This window comes from Colias eurytheme, chromosome 20 (assembly GCF_061535395.1).
Source record: "Colias eurytheme isolate Ceu_HAF_F1 chromosome 20, ilColEury1 Martin Lab GWU primary, whole genome shotgun sequence".
NCBI lineage: Eukaryota > Metazoa > Arthropoda > Insecta > Lepidoptera > Pieridae > Colias > Colias eurytheme.
Window position 1 is genome coordinate 678,115 of NC_142999.1, and position 27,997 is coordinate 706,111.

At 35.1% G+C, this 27,997-nt stretch overlaps 1 protein-coding gene across 1 annotated transcript; it reads left to right on the top strand.

Annotated features, from left to right (window-relative positions):
• The first annotated feature begins 37 nt into the window (after nucleotides 1-37).
• Nucleotides 38-27,936, top strand: Usp8 (Ubiquitin specific protease 8). Its single transcript, XM_090113556.1, has 19 exons — nucleotides 38-326; nucleotides 401-631; nucleotides 1,043-1,176; nucleotides 1,468-1,630; nucleotides 3,104-3,260; nucleotides 3,691-3,832; nucleotides 4,621-4,715; nucleotides 5,497-5,616; nucleotides 6,228-6,353; nucleotides 6,707-6,830; nucleotides 11,323-11,483; nucleotides 12,574-12,657; nucleotides 12,935-13,045; nucleotides 23,337-23,467; nucleotides 23,730-23,829; nucleotides 24,101-24,226; nucleotides 24,855-25,049; nucleotides 25,783-26,123; nucleotides 26,484-27,936. The coding sequence occupies exons 1-19, from the start codon at nucleotides 226-228 to the stop codon at nucleotides 26,584-26,586; spliced, it is 2,745 nt and encodes a 914-aa protein (XP_089969682.1). The 5' UTR covers nucleotides 38-225; the 3' UTR covers nucleotides 26,587-27,936.
• The last annotated feature ends 61 nt before the right edge of the window (nucleotides 27,937-27,997 follow it).

The following is a 27,997-nucleotide window of genomic DNA, read 5'->3' on the forward strand; positions in this document are numbered from 1 at the left end:
ATTTGAAGTTTGAACGACAGAACGAATGACGTTCGAACAAATGAACGACAAAATGTCAAATTGAGATTAATTATTTTTAATCCGTAGAATTTTTGTTTGTCTCTAATAAAAGTTTGCAACATTCCCAGTGTTTTCGTTTTAGATATCAAATGTAATTCCAAACGTCCTAGTGACTTTATATTCACTTATTTTCTTCCGTATCATCGTTGATACCAATTTCTAAATATGACGGAGACGCGTCGTTTACAACTCCATTTGGGGAAGTGTATAGAAGATTTAGACAAATTACACAATGTACCTGACTTAAAATCAAAAAGAGCAGCTTTGTAAGTATCTAATTAACAATAATTTACATATTTGAATACTTTTATAATATCATAATTTTACCATGTATGTGCAGGCTATGCAAGACAGCCCAAAAGCTCTTTGAAAATGCTGAAGAAGCCCGTGCAAAGGGTGACGAGGAGTACTCGTACGTCTACTTCATGAAATACCTCCGTGTAATCGCATATATCAGTAAGGATAAAGAATATCTAAAGGACAAAACATACTTCAACAATATGCTCGGAGCTAAGAACCCAAACAAGGCTATAGATGCTGCTGAAAAGTTGAAAATGAGCCTCATTGAAAGGTAAGTGTGTAATCAAACCAATATTTAATATAAACTAGCGGTCCGCCCCGGCTTCGCCCGTGGTACATATTTACGTTTTCTATACATAAAAACCATCATCGTACTTCAAGGAATATAATAAAAAAAGAATTATCGAAATCCGTTCAGCCGTTCTCGAGTTATGCGCTTACCAACACATTTTGCGATTCATTTTTATATATAAGAAGATAAAAAAAGAATTATCGAAATCGGTTCAGCCGTTCTCGAGTTATGCGCTTACCAACACATTTTGCGATTCATTTTTATATATAAGAAGATATTGTGTGTTAACTATTGCATCATTGTATAAAATTGATAACTGCAATCTATCTAAGATACATACACAAACATTAAAACTTCACAATGATTTTTATATCTTATTTCTTTGTTCAGGTATGCTAAAGAGCAGAAAAACAAACGCCTCATGGATATACAGGAGAATGAATTGATCAAGCAGAAGATTGACGAAAATCGCAAAAAAGCTATGGATATCGCTGCTGAGCCACCACCAGTTTTGGGTCTACCTGGTAATGAACTTATATTTATACACATTATATTAAAAATTTGTAAATATTGTATAATTTTCAGGTCACCAAGATATTTTAATGCAAAAATGTAGAATTTTGAATTTGAAGTAGAAACTTAATTTTTCTACCAAAAGTATTGTTTGCAACTTAAAAAAATTGTATAAAAGTGTGACCAATAAAATGTTACCAGCCTCCTCGCCTCCAATTAAAAAAAATAAGAAATAAATCATGTATTACCCATTGGAAAATCATTTATGCAAGTTTATAATAATTGTATTGAAATATTTTCAGGTCCCGATGAAGTGACTATAAAAAGCGATCAACTGTATCAAATACTGAAGAACGGCAAGCTGAAGGTTATGATTTTGGACGCAAGACCTGGCAATGATTACATCGAGTCACACATTAATCACCCTGCTTGTATTAGTGTGCCAGAGGAAAGGATTTCACCTGGGTAGGTTTTATATGCTTAAAACACAATAGATAAGGAAAAGCTACTAACCAGATGGTTTCAATTGATGAAAACATTGTTATGTAGTCCAGAGGCGGCTCGTGACAAAATTTTATGGGTGTTCACTTGAAATAAAACACTGAAAATACATGGTGTAAAGCAGTACATTTATCAAAAAAATTACTTATAAAGGAAATACATACGTCTTTCTTTTTGGTGTGCAAAAATATCTATAACTTAAAGCGACAAGACATTCGTAAATGTCTGTTGTTGCTTTCATCACAACCACACAACCACGGTGTTTTCACATAATATTGTTCGGATTTAAACACACGCGTATATGTTTTCGTTTTTGTCGTACATTTTTGCGTAAGGTCAAGTTCAGGCCGTGGCAGTCCCTTAGCTTTACATTCAAGCCGAATTTGTAACGTTTTAACACACTTTTTAATGAACGCCACATTATAATTGTTCATTTTCACACTCACAAGTAATACTGATAACTACAGACTATTTCAACACGTATCTTAAGATTTTAATTAGAAAATTCCCGAATTTGCATTCGCGCGCGTGCATTGAAGTTGACTCGAGAGTCGAGTGTTTGTTTATATTTTATAATATAGAGAGTGGCAACGTCGCGCTCAATCGCTGTCCTGCTCTGTCCTGTGTACGGGCGCCCAGGCGCGGCGCGGCGCGGTGGTAAAAACGAACCGGCAACGTTTGCGGGAGCAGCGCTCCGAATTTTGCTATTTTTCCATAGAAAATCTTCTGTTTCACGCGCGCAGGGCACTGGCAAACCCTCTCTTTCACTCCTATTGGATTTCGTATTAGGAAATGTACTAAATATTTTTTCATTGGAGCGCAATCGTGAGTGCTCCGCTTCGCGCGTTACTGTATGATACAGTATTATTCAGGTGTATGGAATGATGGAATGATGGATATATTCATTGGTATTGACAGTAGTTTTTTACGATTACGATTGATTTTAAATAGTAATAATTAATATTAATAATGAAATTAAGGAGTATGATTTTATTATAATTATTTATGGGAGTTCACTGCACCAGCGCTCCTTAGGGCGAGCCGCCTCTGATGTAGTCACATATTAACATAAGCATAACATGTGTTACAATTAAAACATTTGATTGATTAATTGTTAAAATACAAAATATAATAATTTTGATTCCTATTTTGCATGAAGAAAAATTAGTATTCAAAATCAAACATTTTTTTAATCAACTTGACTTCGTTTAGAAGTTTAAAATCATCAAAATACAGAAAATTAATAATGAATGAAATGTTCTGAGAGCAGTTATTCCTTAATATTGTAATAAATATGAATTTTCAGTCATGTTTTCTATCATCCTGCTTTTATCAGTGTGGAGAGTTAACCTGACGTAATCGTGAGTTTCTACAGCTGAAAAAAAATCCTTAATAGCTCTTTATATTCAAATTCAAATATTTTTTTTTTTTTTACAGGCAATCCGCTAACGTATTAGAACAAAACCTACCTGCCGACTCTCGGCCAGTCTGGGCTGAGCGAGCGAGTATGGATCTAATTGTTATGCTCGATTGGAGTAGCACTACTGTGATACCGGGGAAGCCACTGCATTTATTGAAGACTATTTTACTTAAGGTAAAAGTTATGATGGTGAAGGAATGATGAAAATTGTGCTAGAATTAATATTGTAATGAGCATTGTTGTTTTCAAAGCATGACAGACAAAATGGAATAATAAATTAATTAAATTTATACCAGCTTTCTGTTTGCGGCTTTGCCTGCATTATGTCTAAAACTTTCTAAATTTTATACCAAAACCGCCCTCGTGATCCACACTGTCTATTGCTGAAATTACTTCCAATTTCATAAAAAATATTTGCATTTGATTTCCAGTTTAACGCAAACAGACGTAATGAGACAGAAGATTTCGTTTTATAATACATATTATAATTTTATAATTTATTTCTTACATACACTTGAAAGTATTTCTAAAATTGTATCAAGTAAAACACAAATATCAATATATTTGACATATCAACAAATAAATTAACCCTCTATTCTTTCAGTGGGACATAAAAGTCCAATACGCAAGACAGCCAGTAGCACTATGGGGAGGCTATGAGGACTGGCTGCTCAAATATCCGGCTTTTACCAGCAACCCTCAGGCTGTGCCACCCTCACAGGAGATCATGTTGGATGATATGCTTGGTAGGTATTTGGTAAATTATTAGTAAAAGGGACAAATTTTAGATCCTATTTTAAATTATTTTGAAGTTTATTTCGTCCATATCACTACATAGTATAAAACAAAGTCGCTTTCTCTGTCCCTATTTCCCTATGTCCCTTTGTATGCTTAAATCTTTAAAACTACGCAACGGATTTTGATGCGGTTTTTTTTAATAGATAGAGTGATTCAAGAGGAAGGTTTGAGTATATAATTTATTAGGTTTTAGACTAAGCGGACGAAGCCGCGGGCGGAAAGCTAGTAAGTGATAAAAAGATTATAGGCTATGAGTAAACATTGGCAGTAAGGGAAACTACTTTTGTTTGTTAGTTTTGAATTGTTGTATTTCAATTCTTTTAATTGAAAAATTGGGTGATATTAGTGTTGCATACCAAAAAAACACATTTAACGAATTTACAAGCGTGTTATATACGATGTGTACCAATAGCCATCAAGCTTTAAACCTGTGTAAATGAATGTGTAAAAAATGTGTATAGGCGTCATTTGGGAACATGGGAACCACTGAAAATCAGTGCTGCAGCTCTTAAGCTGCAGAATTCCTGAGTGGGGTCCCTGTTCAGCACACAGGATCACACCTTATTAATATGTATTTATGTTTTATATCGTAATTTCAATGTGTTTTTCTATTTAATTTCTGTTTTATTTTTATTTGTCTTTATGTGTGTGTTGAATTAAATGTCTTTTCTTTCTTTCTTTCTTTCTAAATAATTTTCAAAAGATACAATTGTAAATGTTATTTTATTATTTTCAGGTGAAATAGATTATCCAAATTTGTCGGATTTAAATCCACCTACTCCAGTGACCCGACCCAAACCGGGCGAGCCAGTTGTGGATAGATCTAGTAAGGTATGTGAAATCTATTTTGTCAAAGAATTGTATAATTTCCTTTGAATTTTGTATCAAAAGTTTGTCAATGTCTTATACGGCCATTGCTATGCAATTGCTTGTATTTATCTTCCGTTTTCATGTTGCCGATTAATTCACTCATTTCATTGTTTCAATCTTTAAGAATAATTTGAACTTTAGATTTTTAATATCGGCTTTAGATTTTAGAAACTAAACTCACGGGGATCGGAAAACCGGTTGTCTCTCACAGCAATTTAATTTCCATTGGAAATTATTCAATTTTCATGTTTTCACTTCAAAACAATATTTTGTTTAGCTCTATTTCCCTCAGGTAATACAAAATGTAATTTAATGGATAAAATTGGAGGAGGCTATTACCGCAAAAAGCGGTCCTTATTATATTTAATTACATTCTATCTTTCTAATTTACTAACACTTAATTTAATATTTAAAAATAGAATTGTTACAGAGAAATGAGAATAATGTTAATAATAACCACACTAACAACCAACAAAATTTGTAATCCATACTAATATTATAAATGCGAAAGTAACTCTGTCTGTCTGTCTGTTACTCAATCACGCCTAAACTACTGAACCAATTTGCATGAAATTTGGTATGGAGATATTTTGATACCCGAGAAAGGACATAGGCTACCTTTTATTGCGAAATAATAATATGTACCACGCGCGAAGCCGGGGCGGACCTCTAGTTAGATATAAGTAAAGGAATGAATAAAGGCTTATTTATTTATTTTAATACAAAATGTTGTATTTTATAGACTGCGGCAGTAGAATTATACGCGGAACGAGCCCGCAACGTGCAGTCCATACTGGAGCAGCAGCAGATGATCGCTGACACGTCGCTCACGCTCGAGATGCAGCGGATCGAGGCGGAGCAGGTGACACTTACACTTACATCTTGCACTTGCACTTGCACTTACACTTATACTTATACTTACACTTATACTTGCACTTACACATTCACTTACACTTGTAACTTTAATAAAGTAACACATACGTTAATTTGTAACTATTGTTAAAATTACACGTAAATTTATACCTTGCGCTTGAACATAGACTTGTATTACAGTGTCACCTGCACTCACAGTTACACTTAAATTTACACTTACACTCATAACTATAGTTATACCTTTATCTACAGTTAAAGTTACGAATACACTTAAGTTTTGTACTTACACTTAAACTTGCACTTTCACGTATGTGAACTATAAGTACAAGTACAAGTGTATACTTGTACTTATAGTTACAGTTACGCATAAAATTATTTTTATTTACACATTCATTTACACTTACACCACATTTACACTTTCTCTGCATATTCACTTATATTTACACTTTACATTTGATATAATAACTAACACAAACACCTACAACTCAACATATAAATCGGGATCAAATCTTACCAGATGATTCATGTAGATAGCTTCAACAAAGAATTCCGTGTAATAATACTATTACTTTGTTAACATTTTGGTTATTTTCACTACAGGATTGGGAGAAAACCCGTCAACAAAGTGAGACGGAAAATCGTGACGAGTTACGTGCGATGTACCAATTGCGCGAACAAGAGATCATATCGCAACTGATGCAGTTGGAGAACAAGCAGTATGATATGGTGAGATAGTTGTGCTTATCGAAATGTGTCAAGCCGTTTTTACGTAAATTAACACAGAAATTTGTACAAATGTTTAATTTATAATACTAGCAGAGCGCTAGGTAAATGACTCGGCAGATGTATAATGTTTTAATGGCACATGTTTAAATCATATAACTGCACAAAGTAATACTTAACTGCTACCATAAATTGGTTAACAATTACCTCGCTCGCTCAATATAAAAATAATTTTCGTATGATATACTTTAGAGAAGAACAGGAAAGTTCAATTGTGTTTTTTTTTTAATTATTTTCGTTAAAACACGCAATTTTATTGTTTATTATACCGTAATTTTAATATATTTTTTATCCAGGAACAAGAGAACCAATCCCTTCGTGAGAAATTAGAGGAATACCAGCGCAGGGAGCGGGAAGAAGCGGCCAAACTTGCGGAGAACATCACCAAAGTGCAGCAGCCGCCTGATGCTGATGTCGAAGGTATTATTATTACAGACTAGCTGCTCCGCGCGGTTTCACCCCCGTGGCTCCACTCCTGTTGGTCGTAGCGTGATGAAATATAGCCTATAACCTTCCTCGATAAATGGGCTATCTAACCCCGAAAGAATTTTTTAAATCGGACCAGTAGTTCCCGATATTAGCGCGTTCAAACAAACAAACTCTTCAGCTTTATAATATTAGTATAGATGCTAGATTTATGGGTTTTAAAACTATTGTGTATAACTCGGTTTTATAATGAAAGGGATTGAAAATTGGCTGCACTTTTATGTGTATCTCGTTCGCTTAATATTTTTTTTGTTAAAAAACAGTTGACAGACGGATAATAGACTCTATTTTTAACCTCATTCTTTAACGGACTGAGTAATAGTGAATTATATTCTACTAGAGGTCCGCCCTGGCTTCACCCGTGGTACATATTTTGCAATAAAAGGTAGCCTATGTCCTTTCTTGGGTATCAAATTATCTCCATACCAAATTTCATGAAAATTGGTTCAGTAGTTTAGGCGTGATTGAGTAACAGACAGACAGACAGAGTTACTTTCGCATTTATAATATTAGTAGGATTAAAACTGCTTTTTACATTATCTCTCTGATTATTTTTTTAATTTATCTATCAAATTAAATACTTAATTAAATAAATAATAATATTACCTTCACAATCGCCTAACAACGGTTTAGAGCAATTACTGCAGTCAGTCAAGACAATCAATTCACAATAATTCCAAAAGTTTTCAAACTACGGTCAAGTGAATGGTACATTGGGACGACAATAAATCTCATTTTGCAACCTTGTCCGCAGTCCGGAACACTGTTAAAATTGCAATTAATTAAAGTGAAACTCTTATTACATCGTCTCAAACTGTTTGGTCTGTGTAGCGCATGTCGCGTGTAGTGCGTGTAGCGCGTGTAGTGTAGTAGGTATACCTACTCGGCAGCCGACCGTCACGCGACATGCTTTACACAAAGCAGTGTTCGGAACCGTTCGAACAGTTTCACTTTTACCGTGGTTTCATAAAACCACACAACATTTTTTTTTGCTCTATGATCGTGGAAAAATTCCATATTATGTATTAAATTTGCAACCAATCTACTTAGATTGGTACGGAACTTATGGATTTTTGCTGACTTATAGAAATTTTTGCGGCAAAGAGAAATTTTCCTCACGTATAGAAATTTTCCTGGCTTATAGAAATTTTCCTTTCTTATAGAAATTTTCCAGCTAATAGAAATTTTCCTGGCTTAAAAACATTTTCCTGACTTAGGGTGCACTCACACACATCAGTCACCGTCACGGCACGTCACCGGACAGGATTTAAAAAAAATATGTATCAATAGTTCTAGTATGACTCTGTTCCCACACGACAGTCGCCGGCACGAAATCTATCAGTGACGTCCCCGGTCAGGCACGTCAAATAATCTTTCCATACATGTATCATACTTTTATCCCCACTCACCCGGTGCCGTCACGTCTCAGTTCAGTCAGCGTCGTGCTACCGTCAATTTCTACATGTTCTCTAGCGTGACACACGTCTAATCACTCACTAACCTGATGTATGTGTTCAATGATTCAGTCAAACCGGCGACGTGACTGACGGACAACATGACGGTGACTGGTGTTTGTGGATACGTACACAAACCGTCACCGATCAGTCATCGGTGACTTGACGGTGACTGATGTGTGTGAGTGCACCCTTATAGACATTTTCCTTTTTTTTGAAATTTTCCCGCTTCTAGAAATTTTCCCGACGCATGGAAATTTTCCTGACTTATCGAAATTTTCCCAACTTATGGCGTACATTTTCCTGGCGTATAAACATTTTCCTGACTTCTACCAATTTTCCTGGCTTATATAAATTTTCCTCATGTATAGAAATTTTCCTTGTTTATAGAAATTATCCCGACTTATGGATTTTTCCTGGCGTATAGAAATTTTCATGACTTATAGAAATTTTCCAGCTTATAGAAATTTTCCCGACGTATGAAAATTTACCTCACTTATAGAAATTTTTCCTGACTTATCGTAATTTTCCCGACTTATGGATTTTTCCTGACGTATAGAAATTTTCCTGACTTATACAAATTTTCCTTATCTATATAATTATGCGGCAAAGGGAAATTTTCCTCACGTATAGAAATTTCCCTTGTTTATAGAAATTTTTCTGTCTTATGGAAATTTTCCAGCTTATATAAATTTTTCCGACTAATGGATTTTTCCTGGCGTATACAAATTTTCCTCACGTATAGAAATTTTCCTGTTTATAGAAATTTTCCTGGCGTATAGAAATTTTCCTGGCTTATAAACATTTTCCTGACTTATAGAAATTTTCCCGCTTCTAGAAATTTTCCCGACGTATGGAAATTTTCCTGACTTATCGAAATTTTCCCGACTTATGGCGTACATTTTCCTGGCGTATAAACATTTTCCTGACTTCTACCAATTTTCCTGGCTTATATAAATTTTCCTCATGTATAGAAATTTTCCTTGTTTATAGAAATTATCCCGACTTATGGATTTTTCCTGGCGTATAGAAATTTTCATGACTTATAGAAATTTTCCAGCTTATAGAAATTTTCCCGACGTATGAAAATTTACCTCACTTATAGAAATTTTTCCTGACTTATCGTAATTTTCCCGACTTATGGATTTTTCCTGACGTATAGAAATTTTCCTGACTTATACAAATTTTCCTTATCTATATAATTATGCGGCAAAGGGAAATTTTCCTCACGTATAGAAATTTCCCTTGTTTATAGAAATTTTTCTGTCTTATGGAAATTTTCCAGCTTATATAAATTTTTCCGACTAATGGATTTTTCCTGGCGTATACAAATTTTCCTCACGTATAGAAATTTTCCTGTTTATAGAAATTTTCCTGGCGTATAGAAATTTTCCTGGCTTATAAACATTTTCCTTACTTATAGAAATTTTCCCGCTTCTAGAAATTTTCCCGACGTATGGAAATTTTCCTGACTTATCGAAATTTTCCCGACTTATGGCGTACATTTTCCTGGCGTATAAACATTTTCCTGACTTCTACCAATTTTCCTGGCTTATATAAATTTTCCTCATGTATAGAAATTTTCCTTGTTTATAGAAATTATCCCGACTTATGGATTTTTCCTGGCGTATAGAAATTTTCATGACTTATAGAAATTTTCCAGCTTATAGAAATTTTCCCGACGTATGAAAATTTACCTCACTTATAGAAATTTTTCCTGACTTATCGTAATTTTCCCGACTTATGGATTTTTCCTGACGTATAGAAATTTTCCTGACTTATACAAATTTTCCTTATCTATATAATTATGCGGCAAAGGGAAATTTTCCTCACGTATAGAAATTTCCCTTGTTTATAGAAATTTTTCTGTCTTATGGAAATTTTCCAGCTTATATAAATTTTTCCGACTAATGGATTTTTCCTGGCGTATACAAATTTTCCTCACGTATAGAAATTTTCCTGTTTATAGAAATTTTCCTGGCGTATAGAAATTTTCCTGGCTTATAAACATTTTCCTGACTTATAGAAATTTTCCCGCTTCTAGAAATTTTCCCGACGTATGGAAATTTTCCTGACTTATCGAAATTTTCCCGACTTATGGCGTACATTTTCCTGGCGTATAAACATTTTCCTGACTTCTACAAATTTTCCTGGCTTATAGAAATTTTCCTCATGTATAGAAATTTTCCTTGTTTATAGAAATTTTCCAGCTTATAGAAATTTTCCCGACTTATGGACTTTTCCTGGCGTATAGAAATTTTCCTGACTTATAGAAATTTTCCTGGCGTATAGAAATTTTCCTTTCTTATGGAAATTTTCCAGCTTATCGAAATTTTCCCGACTTATGGAAATTTTCCTGACTTATGGTAATTTTTCCTGACTTATCGTAATTTTTCTGTCAATCGAAATTTCCCTAACTGTTGTTAAAATCATTTTTCTAATCTTCCTAACATTGGAAATTTTTACGACTGATTAAAGTAAACCACCCACCTATTTCCACCCACATCCCGTACGCTATGCTCTCTATCCACAGGCCGCGCGTGCGCAGAATGGCTCAGTATCTGCATAGCTAGCGAACGTATAAACTCGCCCGGTCGTTGGGCGTGGTACCTACATATTTCGCAATAAAAGGTAGCCTATGTCCATTCTCGGGTATCAAAATATCTCCATACCAAATTTCATGCAAATTGGTTTAGTACTTTAGGCGTGATTGAGTAACAGACAGACAGACAGAGTTACTTTTGCATTTATAATATTAGTATGGATTCGCACACCATGTGCAGTTCGATCCAACTTGAGAGATAGCTTAATCATGTAGGCCACGGGCGAAGCCGGGGCGGACCGCTAGTATTAGTATAGATTTTTAACCCATTGAGCCCCAAGCGGCCCGATCGGTCCCAGACACAATAGATTTTCTATTGTGTCTGTGGTTCCGGGGCCTGAGTTATTAACACATTACTTATTATACGCAGCGGTTAAGCAAGCAGCAGCCCGTGAAGTGGAAGCGAAGCGGGCTCGCATAGCAGCAGTCACTGCTCAACGCCGCTCGCTCGACCGACAGAGAGAGCTGCTCGAAGCTGAGCGGAAGAGGAAGCTGGCTGATGCGAGGGATAAGAGGAAGCCGCAGTTCAAGGTGACTCATATACACAATACACAGTGACACACATACACACTCGTACGCAAAGCAGCAGTCACTGCTCAACGCCGCTCGCTCGACCGACAGAGAGAGCTGCTCGAAGCTGAGCGGAAGAGGAAGCTGGCTGATGCGAGGGATAAGAGGAAGCCGCAGTTCAAGGTGACTCATATACACAATACACAGTGACACACATACACACTCGTACGCAAAGCAGCAGTCACTGCTCAACGCCGCTCGCTCGACCGACAGAGAGAGCTGCTCGAAGCTGAGCGGAAGAGGAAGCTGGCTGATGCGAGGGATAAGAGGAAGCCGCAGTTCAAGGTGACTCATATACACAATACACAGTGACACACATACACACTCGTACGCAAAGCAGCAGTCACTGCTCAACGCCGCTCGCTCGACCGACAGAGAGAGCTGCTCGAAGCTGAGCGGAAGAGGAAGCTGGCTGATGCGAGGGATAAGAGGAAGCCGCAGTTCAAGGTGACTCATATACACAATACACAGTGACACACATACACACTCGTACGCAAAGCAGCAGTCACTGCTCAACGCCGCTCGCTCGACCGACAGAGAGAGCTGCTTGAAGATGAGCGGAAAAGGAAGCTGGCTAATGCAAGGGATAAGAGGAAGCCGCAGTATAAGGTGTTATAGATAAACATACAGTAGGAAATTACAAACATATATATCGCAAAACAAGTTACTTTGGTATCGGAGGATACATACACACACGTCACACACTCAGTAATTAAAGGAGTATACAGTACACCCTTACAGACCCCTGTTGGCAGAGTGTGTAATACAGTACACACTCTGCCAACAAACTGTTTTACAGTTTGGCAGAGTATTGTGATAATATGTATATGTGTATTTGGTTCTGAAATGAAAAATAAAATAAATAAATAAATAACATACACTTACGTGAAATTGGAATGGACACGTATATTCAATAAATATAAATACTTACCCTATATATACAAATAATATATAATATATATATAGAAAATATTTAATATGAAAAGAATAATATGAAACTATCTACAAATTGTAGATACACTATTTTTATAATATATTTTTATGAATGCAGGAAGAAGACACAGAATCGTTTGGATCAGGCACTGACAGCAACTCGGCGCTCAATCGCTCGCAATCTTCGCCAAATATCGCAAAGGTAATTTCATTTTCTTCGTATTTTTAGTTTTTAATGGGGACTCATAAACTTGATCCGTTTGTTATTACAAATCGATCAAATTTATGAATCCTTTCGATTTTTTACCGACGCTTTCTCAACATTAAAATTCACAATTGTTTTTTCTACTAACTAAAACAACCTCAATACTTACGATAAAATTGTTTAAACGTATTCCCCATTAAGGATAACGGATCCTCATCGTCCCTATATATCTAAAATTCAATTTCATAGATAATTAATAAATATTCCGCTATAGTTATCATCAGACGAAGAAGAACCAGCACCTCGGTTCGACCGCAGCACGAAGCCGGCGAAAATGGCGCCGCTCGCTAAGGCGAGGGACTTTCAGCCCGTGTGGGGGGATGTGGTGAGTGCACTTACACTTATACTGACACTTACAGTTGCTCTTACATTTATACTTGTACCTAAAGCTACACTAACACTTACACTTGCACTTGAAGTTACACTTATACTGACACTGCGATATAGTGATGTGGTGAGTGTGTTTACACTTACACTTATACTTACACTTACAGTTATAATTATTACACTTGGGTTATAGTAATATGTACTTGAGTAATACTACACTTACAGTTACACTTAAATTATGCTAACACTTTCAGTTAAACTTGCTAATTATAGTTTACAATGAAATTTAAACATATTAATACACTTACACTAATACCGCATGAACATTTATAATTATTATATATATTTTATATTTAACACTTGAATTATACGACACTTACAGTAAAAATTGCAATAACAGTTACACTAATATGACTGACACTTGCATTAAAAAGTTACATATTTATACTGACATTGTAACTCGCAGTTGCACTTACACTTATATCTACACTTTCACTTGCAGTAACATCTGCATCAACATTTACATTTTCATATTAATTAACACTTTCAGCGTTAATTATTGTGTATTTTCATTGAACAAGTTAATCCTATTTGTGTGTGCGTATTTGACAGCTGTTCGCCTTGAAATTATGAATTATGAGAGACGAAAACTTAGGGATTATATAGAAAATGCTGTTTTACATATTTCTATAACAAGATGTATGGTTAAGCTTATTTTTTTATTAAACTAGCGGTCTGCCCCGGCTTCGCCCGTGGTATATGTTTACGTTTTCTCTACATAAAAACCATCCTCGTACTTCAAGGAATATAATAAAAAAAGAATTATCGAAATCGGTTCAGCCGTTCTCGAGTTATGCGCTTACCAACACATTTTGCGATTCATTTTTATATATAAGAAAGATATGGATGTATGTTCTGGATGACGAGGATAATTCTTAAGCTTACCTTTAACATGAATTATGTTAAAGTATTCATTCAAATTCAAAACAAATTACTTACACGGTTTATTTACAACTAAACTTACCACACGCATCGGTTTAATTTCAAAATAATGATTCCTGATATTTTCTTTACCACTATAAACTTATAGTTATCAAACTTTATATTTGAGAATTGGTAATAGGTAAAGTGGTTATTCCCTTAAATTATTATATATCAGGATAATTTTCCACACCACGATAAATTAAAAAAAAAAAAAAAAAACTATAAGAATAACTTATCAACCTGTCCTAGTGTCCAACATATCACGATTTACTCACAGACAGACAAATACCTTTTTCACATACATTTTACGTGGGAGTAATACACACGTGTCAAAAGCAATTGGTGAAATTTCGACGAAATCCAAAATCTCATTAACACGCTCTGACGCACGTGTCGTGTGTATATTGTAATTCGGTTTACACCTTCGTATGGTAAATTCACGTGTTTGGTGTATATTTATTTGGTGACAATGTTATATACAATGGGAATGTATGCTTTATTGTAAATTTTAATAGACTCCCTCTCTTTTGTACGTTTTTAAATGTTTTGCCAGATTGAAATTTTTATTATTTAATAACAAAATAATTAATACATACATACCTACTTACTAACGCATTATCACCAATACAGTTGTTCTCTCTTTCACTCTCACGCACGAGACATAATATATGTCTCACTCATGTACTTCGTAATAACAACTGCCGATTAAAATATAAAAAGAACGTCCAGCCACGTCGCTGAATGGTGCGTGACTAAGTGAAACTCGGGCACTTAGCTGAGTTTTTTCTTGCCAAAATAGAGAGCGGGTAACGTATCTAGCTTTTTTATATATCATAGCCTCGCTACACATCCTCCCACATCATTGGTGGAAAAGCACCCTTATTCAATAAAATTATAACATTAAATTGATGAATTGTGAGGAGGGCTTAATTTTAGTTGCAATCATACAACTATCTATATGTATATAAAACTCAAAGGTGACTGATATAGTGATCTATCAACGCACAGCCCAAACCACTGGACGTATTGGGCTGAAATTTGGCATGCAGGTAGATGTCATAACGTAGACGTCCCCTAAGAAAGGATTTCAGAAAATTCATCCCCCAAGGGGATCAAATAGGGGATGAAAGTTTGTACCATGAAAATTTATCTTTTCCACGCAGGCGAAGCTGCGGGCAACAGCTAGTATTAAATAAAGTTGCGCTTAGTCCCAGTTCAATCGTATTTTTTGTAAAATAATAATAAATGGGGTCGATTATCCAAATGGTATTAAAATTAAATTGATCAGGTCTAAATTAAATTATTATCAAATCGTGTCAGATAGGAATAAAGCACAAAGTAGTGACGATATTAACACGTTTATTGGATTACAAGTACGCATTCAGTGAGCATCACGTTTGATGGTCACATGTGATCTGTTTGATATTATTTATACCAAATTTTGTATGTTATGTATGTTTGTTGATTTTCATAAACTTAGGAACTAAGTGGGGTTGAAAGAACGTTTTCAGTTTGAGTTTAGCATCCATAAAATATGTGTGTGGTTGTAAATCACAGAACTTGACAGCACATTGAATACTGAATTCAGCATACTGAATACTGAATTCAGCATACTGAATACTGAATTCAGCGTACTGAATACTGAATTCAGCGTACTGAATACTGAATTCAGCATACTGAATACCGAATTCAGCTGAATCGATTGTTTTTAAATTTACTGCTTTACTACTTTGTTTGTTAAGAGATTTCCATGTTCTTAGAACAATCATATAAACTCAGTTTACCTCATAGAAAACATACAATGTGGGAAAAAATTAGTTCTGAGGATTTAATACACGATTCCATAGCACACGTGATATAAATCGGAATTACAATGTATTTACGAAGCACTATAATATGAAAACGTGCGATAAATTTCCGGTGATCGTCGCAATATGTCCCTTTGGTGAAACCCTGAAAGTAAATTATTGAATTAGCTTGTAGTCTGATTACTAAGGCAGTGTAGAAATTAATTGTTTATTGTTTCTGTTTAATTTCATATGAAAATACATATGATCTAGTCACGTACTCACGGCATATAACAAGAACTAGCTGCGCTTCGCGGTTTCACCCGCGTGGCTCCGGTCCTGTTGGTGTTAGTGTAATGATATTATAGCCTTCCTCGATAAATGGGCTATCTAACACTGAAATAATTTTTCAAATCGAACCAGTAGTTCCTGAGATTAGCGCGTTCAAACAAACTCTTCAGCTTTATAATATTAAAGTATAGATTATAGCAATTTAAGTTTCATTATTATAAATTCTATCAGCCAGTAAAGTTCGAATCCTGCCTCACGATCGAAAATTTTCTTATCTTATCTTAAAAATTACAATTCATTTTATTATTTGTAATATGTATTTATTTTATATGCGTATTCGATTCTGGTAGAACAAGATCTAAAATAATCAAAGTCATAGAGGAATAAAAACCCAATAAATACATATTATTATAATGTTGAATAACGCTTTGCGGCGACACTATTCCTAATCCGCTGGACAAGCTCATGTGTCAATAATAAATTACCAACGATATATAAAAGAAAGTCGTTTTAGTTACTCCACTTATAACTCAATAACGGCTCAACCGATTTAGTTGAAAATTGGCAGGGAGGTAGTTTAGAGCCAGGAGAAAAACATAGGATACTAAATATGTACCACGAGCGAAGCCGGGGCGGACCACTAGTTATTCATAAAATTCTATCCACTGTACCACAGCGCAGATAATTTAAATACGTTCTGTGGGCGCACAGCAATCTCACCGCAACACACGTGACTTTGTGCTAATACGCTTAGCTCAATATTGTGATTTGTCGGGTTTCATACGATTTTCGGACGTTCACTCACTTCCTGTCCTTTGGGTAAATTGGGATAGGACACTTTTCTTGAATCACGTAGAAGTTCCCCTTATTTTTGTGAGCTCAGGAGGTCGTTGCTTTCTTGACTTCTTATTTCTTATTACTCCTAATCAAACTCAAACATTTATTTATTTAATTAGACTTTTTGTAGAAGCACTTTTGAATTGCCATAACAAAGTTTTACCAATTACCACCGATTCGGAATTATATTGCAACATTAATATTATTATGTTTCAACGGAATATGATAACTAAATCTACAATATGCATTACAAATTTTGTTTCTAACTTTCCAATTATTGTAGGACTATGTTCTTGTACGCAAAAAGTACTAAAACAAGTTCATATATCAATGTTATATTGATACATCATCTCCAAATTTCCATACACGATCTACAAGTCATCAATCTTTTCTTGCTATCCTGTTGTTAAGGAATACAATACATGCAAAGTGTATACCAACTTCAAAGGAACATACATGATCCTCCTAAGGGTCCGTTCACACAGATCGGCTCTGAGAGAGCAGATTCTTATCACGTTGAAAACAGAGTTTTTACTTTTTGTAGTAAGGTCTATTTTATTCGTGTGCATTGCTTTTGTCATTAAGAATGTTTAAACTCGCTTGGTGTGAAATATTAAGAGGAGGTGACCGGCTCCGATCGCGTCCTTTTTCTCCTACGCTCAGCTATTAGGCTCCAATTCCGGCCGACTCCAAGCGTATACGATCCGGTCTGTGTGAACTGACCCTTATAACTGCCCGTCACCCCTCGTCATCGAAATATCCACTTGATCACGTAATACTTGGTACAGGGGAAATCCGATTTTCTTCAATGAAAGGTTCTTGAAGTGTCCCGTGCACGTAAAGATAAATCTATTAACATGGCCATTCATCAATTTCTAAAGCGAATTATGATAAGCCTAGAAAACAAAAATAATATTTGTGCTATATTCATGGACTTGACGAAAGCATTTGACTGTGTGATTCATAAAATATTACTAGATAAACTAGAAAGATATGGAATAAGAGGTAACATTTTGAATCTGATTGAATCATATTTAACTGGTCGTAAGCAATATACACAAATAAAGCGAATTTGTCCTGATACTAGGGTCATGAGAATATATAAATCAAAACTTGACACAGTTAGATATGGTACACCCCAAGGCAGTGTACTGGAACCGCTATTATTTAATATTTACATAAATGACTTCCCTAAATCCATTAGAAATAGCATAGTTATGTTTGCTGATGATAGTACTGCAATTTTCACTTCGGAAGATATAATAAACCTCAAAGAAGATGTGACAGACTCCCTAGACAAAATGATTACATGGCTTAAAATGAATAATCTGACATTAAATTTAGAAAAAACAAAACTAATGAGATTTACTAGACATAAATTAAGTAACCCCCTGAACATAATGTACAAAAACAAATTATTAACGCAAATAGATGAAACAAAATTTTTAGGTATATATATAGATGAAAATTTGAATTGGAAGGCTCATATTGACCATATTTGCTCGAAGCTAAGCAAACTGTCTTATGCCCTTTATATGCTGAGAAAAGTAGCAAACGAGGCAACTCTATTATCTGCGTATCATGCCTATGTGAATTCCATATTACGCTATGGTATAATATTCTGGGGTAATAGTATCTGTACTATTACCCCAGAATATTATATAGAAACCGCATTTAAGTCACAAAAACGGTGTATAAGAGCTATATCTGGTATAAAGCAAACAGACAGCTGTGTTCCATATTTCAAAAAGTTTTTTCTATTAACTCTACCGTGTTTATATATATATGAAGTTATAATGTTTGTAAAATGTAATCTCTATATACTATATTACTGGACTATATTAATGATAAATCACTCGCTGATGTGTAATAACGACTTATTAATGTATATCTATTTTATTAAATTTGACTTAAATTTAAAATAATTTTGGACCTTAAAGATAAAATTATTATTTGTTTAGCTGTAAGATTATGTATTTGTAATTTCATATGCCTAACAGGCAGATTATGGCGGGACTTATGTTTGTATAAGATCTGAATTGTACCCATATTCATGAATAAAAATATTTGAATTTGAATTTGAATTTGCACTTTTAAAGTCAAGGAAACGGTTAAGGGCTGGTCTATAGGTTTATAAGAAGTTGTTACATGAAATGATGAATACGATGTAGGTAGATTCATAAGTGGTCAAGCTAAAGATGTATTTTGTTTTGTTATTCTAAACTATTACTACTGATAACAGCAGCTATGATTATGAAAACAGAAATTCTATTAATCATGTAACTAAACTACATTTTGACTAAATAATAACCAAAACATGCAACAACGAATAAAATGTTACATGTATTGCATAAGACAATTAAATCAAAAGTGCCTCTTAAGGCTTAAGTGATGAACTGGCATACAATATTAATTAATTTTCATTGGCTTCTTATGGCCATCCATAGACTTAGGATTATTATATTTATCTTTTGCTAGATAAAAATTGGCAAGTTATTATAATAATTGATGAAATTTTAACACAAATGATCTATATCCTTCTTTGTATCCTTATCTAATCGATTTATAATGTGTGCCTTATCTTGCATCTTATGGGATACTGAACTAAATTTGAAATTGATTTATAAAAACGATATTTTTAACCAATAAAATAATTATAAATAATGCAAGAAAAAAATATTTCCATTTTCTACATATTCAACAAACAATGTAAATAAATCACTTTTCAATGCCACATTCTAAGAAGTATACAATTATGCAATTTCAATGTCTCTAGTTACGTATATGCATTTTTTATTATTTTAATCGCGTTCATAAAAAAAGCAAAATTATAAGCGTTATAAAGGTCAGGAACAAAATATTCGATGGCCACAATCAATGATGGATAGCCTAGAAGTTGGCGTAGCTAGATTCAGATAAGCAACACCTTGACCTCTAGCTATCCAGCTATTTGCTATTATTAGATGTTTTACGGAAAGCGTGCGTGCTAACTTGCACTATGGTTTTGACAGAAAGCTAAAGCCATACCTATAACGTATAATGTACTATAGGTCATTTGGAATAGCCTATAGGTAATAGTGTTAATTGGTCGCTGAAGTGGCGTATGTCACGAATGCTGAATTGCTTCTGATATTGTTAATCGATCTAACGATAGATAGACGACAATTTGTGTAAATTGCCCCCGATATTGTAATACTTCTTGACTTCTTACAATATAAAGGCGTCGATCACTTTACTTACTGTACGTTTTTTGCTACAACAAACATTAACTAAATTAAAATGATAATAATTTTTAAAGTGAAACTTTTATTAAATCGTCTCAAACTTTTTAGTCTGTGTAGCGCATGTCGCGTGACGGTCGAACCGTACGATAATAATTATCGTACAAATACGATAATTTTGTGCCTAAGTTTCACTTTTACCGTGGTTTCATAAAACCACACAACATTTTTTTTTAAACTTTCGATATTAAATTAATATACTGCACAAATATCATAGATATATTTTGTGCAGTATATACAGCATAAAAAACGTCCTGAAGATTCTTTTGAACAAAAAAATTCTAGTAATGATTACATTTTATAGGATAATGAAAAATACGCACATAAACGAATGTCAAACAGAAGTTTTTCGCATCAGTGGGTTTGGGTAATCGTAACGAAATGTAAATATTGTCCGCTCAGCGCGAGTGATGGGGAGGGGGGGGGTGCGTCTCAGTCCGCAAACATGTGAAGGAACGCACCAATCACTAGGGTGACGGGCATTTCGGGTTTTGGGGGATAAGGACATGTGGTTGTAGTGGGATGATTTTGAGGACTGTGTAAAAGATTTCAATAGAAAATGTTCGTTTCTTTGAGTAATTATGGACGACAGGGGCGTTAGATTAAGGTACCTACTTTACTCATAAAATGGTAACGAATTGACTATCCTTCAGAATTAGGCTGTTAAGAAGTTTCATCTGTAATCTGATAATAATAACGAAATATGCATTATAATATATCAAGTATCAGTCTGTACGCAACAATTTCACGCAAAAAATTGCTAGGCCAATCCAGAACTAATGTCATTCAATATTTGTACGATCAAAGTACTAATACGGCTTAACAATCGTATGACGTGCTCACCCCAGCCACCCCCGGCGAGGGAGGTGGGCACAACAAGACATCCCCTCAGTCCTATCACAACTATGCTCACGGAACAACGTCTTACGATCACGCACACAAACAAACGTGTCCGGAGAAAAGTTAAATTATTGCCACTGTAGCTTTAACAAGTTTTATTCAAATTTAAAATAGTTTTAATTTATTATCGATAATTTATAAATGTTGCCGAATGTACTGGCTATGGTATTTATGTTGTATTTAATTGTACTTCTCGTATTGGTCTTTCCTCTATCCAAGTACAGGACGGTGTTTTAAAACTCGGGATTTAAAAATGTAAGTACCTTTTATGTTTCAAGTAGAATTTTTTAATGAAATAATTAACAATTACCTACATTAATTTAGACAGTAATTTAGACACATAGTTGGTGCCTTGGGGTAATACAAACTTGAGGGTAATTTCTAAATGTGATATTATTCAGTGTTATGAATTTTGTATGAAACAAGTTGAGGTTTCACCGCCTAAGAAAATACTTCCCATTCTACACGTGGATAATAAAGCTATCCATAGTTGAAATTTCATTATTTGATTTGGCAGTTTTTCCATTTATACGACTATAAAGTATTTTTTCTCTGAGTATTTTAAAACTATGTGACTTCAAGTACATATTATACAAAACATAACACATTTTTAGAATTTCCCCTTTTGGGGTAAAACTTTATTTCAAATCCAAACATTACTTAAGCAAAAATACAGTCATGTTATTAAATCGAAATGATTATTATAATAATTAACAATTGATTTTGCGAACCATGCAGCCATGCATGCGGCTGGACCCACTTAGCATGGTGTACAAAGTGAAGGTCAGGCTAAAGCATTCGCATAGCATCATATGGCTCTTCAAACGTGTAAGTAAATATTATTTTTTTCACAAAAAAGCGCAAAAATCGAAGTTTTAGTTTTGTTAAGTAGATAAGCAATCACAAATAGAAACTGTAAAAGAAAATATGCTGATGTACTGTGAAAACTACGTTAAATAAATGAATTAGGTCTCATTTCAGACACTATTTAGTGCCCAATATACATTTATTACCTTTTAAACAAGACTTTTCGTACGAATAAATCTTTGATATTGGTTTGAAAATTACACTAGAGCAATTTGCATAATTTCACGATATCAAACCCTCATAGTCATACATGTTTTGACATAACTTCAGTAGTTGGGGGCTCTGAGAATAAATAATGCAAGGCTCTGCCCATGTCCCCTTGTAATTAGTGTGACGGTCTTGTTTACATTTTGTCTGGCAGTTAGTTTCACTTTTGTTTTGTTTTTTCTTCTCTATTCAATTTTTCACTACTTTTAACTACTTGTGAGTATTTCGCTAATTTAATGTGATGTTTTTTGGCTTTAGGTTATTTTTTATTATCATTCAAAATTTTATGCGTTTTGAAAGCAGTGAAACGGTAACAAGTTAAAAGTACATATTTCACAAAACTTATTTAACAAGAAAAACCGCGAGTAAAACCTAGTGATGTATAATGCGATACATACAGTACGACACGGCAGCAGGTAGGCGGTGGATGTAAATCAGTTTACACTGCAAAGGTTAAGGTCGAGCTAAAGTACGTGTAATCATATAAGGTTTTATTAGAGACGGCTTTTCACGGCGACTGTACGTGTATACTAGATATGTAAAGAAATGTTTTTCTTTCACTTTTCTATTCGACTGTACCTTACTTATGTTTGTTAGATTGATACATATAAAGGTAATTCGTGGTCGTAGTGGTGAAATACGTAGGGTGGCCACAATTTTGAACAGAATAAGTTACATAGCATTTCAGAATAATATGTATTTTGTTCGTAACTGTACTTCATATAAATTTAGTATTGTAATGGAAATTGATTAATCGGCTTCCTGTGTGTATATAAGCTTAATTGTATCACGATACTTTGAAAACGTTTATTTCATTACAAATTACACAATTTGAACTTGAACGGCTGAATAAATACGTACATACTACACATTAATGTTATAAAAAATATTCTTGCATTTCGTATTTTTTCTGGTTATCATATTCTATTAATTCGCATATAGGTTTTTATGAACAAGTACTTACTCTTTTTATTTTAATCTTACATAGAGACTATTCAACAATCATTTCATATTCAACAGACAATACCACACACAAAAAATGACAGAACACAGAAGTACAATGACACACATAATCGCTTATCTTTTTTAATCATTTTAATATGTTAGAAGGGGAGTAACATTGGTTATATTGCAGGGTCGTGGTCTAACAGGCCTAAAGAACCTCGGCAACACGTGCTATATGAATTCTATAATACAGTGTTTAAACAACACGGCAATTTTAGTAACGTACTTCTGCAATGGGCAGTACTTGGAGCACGTTAACAGGTGAGTGTGATTGTACAGTATAGTACCTAGATATGCTTTGTAAATTAGCACCTAATATTATGTAGATGTGCAGTTCTTTCGATGAGTTTTCAGGGGAACCCGTTTTGCACCAGTTTCAATTACCAAAAACGTTACTACATACAAGTAGTTTAAACCTTTCTAAAATTAGTAACTTTTCTACATAATCCTAGTACATAATGAATAGTTAATTAGTAGAAAAAATCTCAAAAAATCAAGTTTTTTCCAATTTGTGTCACGTTAGATCGCACAGTACGCGCGGTGCGATCGCGGAGGAATTAGCAGCTGTGGTGCGTGCGCTCTGGTCGGGGCAATATAGATTTATAGCGACTAAGGATCTGCGGGTGAGTGGTGGTTTTATTTATCTTTTAGTTTATAAGACGAAAATTACAAAAAAAAAAAATTGAGCTTTAGTGCCTTTAGGGAAAAGTTGTCAAATGTAATGTTTATGCATAGATTGAATTCGTGTTTGTTTGTACACAAAAATTTAATTAGTAGGATATATAGATTACCCTAGACTGTTCTTTTAAATTTATTTTGAATTCTTCCAAAATCTCCAAAAAAATTCAATTTTGTTTTGTGATTTTTTCACATTTTATACATATTTCCTCTCAGAACGAGGTGGGCAAGCACCAGCGCACGTTCCGCGGCAGCGAGCAGCAGGATTCGCACGAGTTCCTCACCATACTAATGGACTGGCTGCACCTCGACCTGCAGTTCACCATCAAGCCGCCGCTCAAGGTATGTGCTATATTTAACTATATGTTGTGTTTTTGAAGTGAAAACTTTTTTAGCGGCGTTGGGTATAAAATCTTAAACTCGCGTCAGGACACGTGACCTGATCGAAAAAGCGTAAGACGGATGGATATCAAACATGCTCAACGTCAATAATCAAGTTTTCACTTCTGCCGGCACTCCCGGAGTGCAACCCGTCAGTTTTTATGTTTTTGATGTTTAACAGGTGTGTGGGTGGTACGTTTGAAGTTGGAAGGGAATGTAGGATACTATGTGATTCATGTTACTTGTAAGATATTTTTGTTTCATATATGGATGATTTGTTCGTATATTGAAATCAATTAAAGTTGTATATTTTTTGTGGTTCTGTATTTTAACTTTTTTTTTTTCATTTGTTTGGAAGATATGGAAGAGAAATTTTGAAATTTGAAGGTGTTTTTTTGATATTTTTTTTTCAGTCACAATTTTTTTTTTTTCGAGTGTGAACAGGATGATTTGTTTGAATGTAATTAGGTTGTAGGTGACGTAATGGTTATCTAACGTTTTGCGCGTGCTTTTTGGTGCATGCAACAACATGAAATATGTAATTTTTTTTGCGTGTTGAAAAGGTTTTTTATGTTTGTGTGTGTGCCAGGAGAGCCTGGGTGCGTCGGAGCGCGCGTGGCACGAGTACACGCGGTCGCGCGAGAGCCTCGTGCTGCGGCTGTTCTACGGACAGATCCGCTCCACCGTGCGCTGCACCGTGTGCGCCGCCAGCTCCGCCACGTACGACTCCTTCTCCAACCTGTCGCTCGAGCTGCCCCCGCACGCGGCGCGCTGCGAGCTCGCGGTACGTGACACGTGACACGTGGCACGACACGTGACACGCTGCACAATAACGTGCCACAACATGTTATGCCACGCTGCGCAATAACGTGCCACGATATGTTATACCACACTGCACAATAACGTGCCACAATATGTTATGCCACGCTGCACAATAACGTGCCACACTATGTTATACATCGCTGCACAATAACGTGACACACTATGCTCAGCCAAGCTATATCATGCCAAAACTTCTTATGTCACGATGTATAATATCATGCCACACTATACACCGCCATGCTATATCAAGCCATAACATGTTATGCCACGCTGTGAAATGTCGTGCCACGTTGCACTACACCGTGCCACATTGCACTGCATCGCGCCATATTATGCGCTGCGACGCTATACAATGCCACAACATGACACGCGTCACCGCTCTATAACATGCCTCACCACGTACAACTGATTTACAAACACACCAACTTACGACCATTACAACTTAATGTCATGTTAGTTGACATGCTAGAAAAATTGCTTCATGCCACGAAATGATGTGTTCAGTTTGTTTTCGGTTTTACAACATTAGAAATTGATTTTTGAACTATTGTCTGAATCTTCTAATTTCTACCTGAGTAACTTCATACCGAGTTTCATGAAAATGGATACTGTAATTCACGCGAAAGCGTAACATACACATTCATATTTATAACATCAATACGAATTATATTATCATTCCCCATTTCCCCCAACAGGACTGCCTCAAACTGTACCTGAACGGGGAGACCATCCCCGGTTGGAACTGCCCCACTTGCAAGGAAAAACGCGACGCTGTTAAAAAACTAGACATATCTCGCCTCCCGCCTGTACTCGTGATACATTTCAAACGGTTCTACCTAGATGCCAAGGATTATATGTGCAATGCGTATAGAAAAAGACAGACGTATATAGATTTTCCTCTAGAGGGGCTGGATATGGGCCAATTGGCGCTCAATTGTCCGACGAATGGATACAATTTGTACGCCGTGTCTAATCACTATGGGTCTATGGAGGGGGGACATTATACGGCGTATTGTAAGAGCAGCGTGTATGGAAAGTGAGTGATTTTTTGTTTTATCTGTTTGTTTATAGTGGTTTATTGAATAAATGAGTCTGTTATGTATGTATGCAATCTCTTTATGATGTGAATACTGGCCTAATATAATCTCATCTTTGATTTCTGATTTACTTATTTAAATTGTTAACATGTTATTTTTATTTATCTATTCTAAATTATAATAGAGCCTTACATATGAAATTACACGTTAATTTGTTTATTAAAAAAATGTTTCTAACATAATAATAATATACTTGAATAGCTTAACAATGTAATGTGTTAAACCATTCGTGATAAAAAAAATCGAATCACATGCGTTTCATATTGATAACGATATTTTAAATAATGTCCTCATTCCAGATGGTACAAATACGACGACCACTTAGTCACCGAAATATCGCCAAGCGAGGTGAAGTCTAGCGCCGCATACATACTGTTCTACACGTCGTGCGACCGCACGTGAACGCACGTGTGTACACGCCCTTATATCGCGCACGCGGGAAACTATTGTGAACTGCTGTGAACGCGCCCTTATACAACTATAGTGGGGAAGTGTGTACGCGCCTTAATGTGGAGTGCACGCGCGTGTGTACACAGCTTTGAAATATAGAATGCTTAGACTGCGGAACCTGTGTGTACATCCCCTTATCTAAAAAACGCGCGTGTGTACATGCCCTTATTATAAACAACACTTGAGCTGCGAACGTCGTGTATAACACACTAGCCGCTCCGCACGGTTTCACACCCGTGGCTCCTCTCCTGTTGGTCGTAGCGTGATGGTATATAGCTATCTAACACCGAAAGAATTTTTCAAATCGGACCAGTAGGTCCCGAGATTAGCGCGTTCAAACAAACAAACAAACAAACTCTTCAGCTTTATAATATTAGTATAGATTAAAAGCATGTTAATAGTACAGACGTGTGTGCACTCATCCTTATATTGTAAATCGCTTGGGCTTCAAACACCATGTGTGAGCGCCTTTTAATATCAAAAGAACACCCGCGTGTGTAAACCTTCTTAAAACATATAACGCTTAAACTGCAAACTATGTGTACGTGTCCTTATGTCGAATGAACGCGAACACCACGTGTGTATACTTCCTTATTTAAAGTACACACGCGCGTGTGAACACCTTGAAAAGTATAACGCTTAGAATGCAAGCGATGTTTGTTAACGCCTTTATTGGGTACGAGCATCGTGTGTGCTTACCTTTATGGGGTAAATCACGCTTCGCCTTAAGTATATTAATGTGTATTATATTTGAAAACTATGTGTCGTCTATACATCCCTTTATGACATGAATATAACAGTATCCTTAAGAGTGAACGTGTTGTGTGAACGCGCCCTTATTCGTAATGAACATGTGTCCAAACCAGTTATATCATTAAAATAAACCCTAAGAGCTCTAAGTCTAAGCAAATGTGTACACGGCTTTATTTAAAAAGGCATGCATCGTGTATACACTTCTTTATACCTACACCGAAAAAAGTCCGTCTTATGTGTATAGACCTTTATTTAAAACAATACTTGTCCTGAAAATTGTTCTAATTAATATCAATTATCCAATTATAATTAATATAACTTTGAAAATAGTAAATCTCGGCCATAGTTAATGCTAAATAAACTATAAATGTAGGAAAGGAATTGCTTGTATTATCTGTACATACACCCATAAGCACCCTTATGAATTAAAACCCGCATATGTAATAAACATACATAAGGAAAAAACATTCTTTAAATAGGATTTTTTTCAATTGTTTTTTAAATGCAGACTTTTTACATTTTATTAATGCTAGTTGCTTATCGTATATATCTTCTTCTTATATATAAAAATGAATCGCAAAATGTGTTGGTAAGCGCATAACTCGAGAAC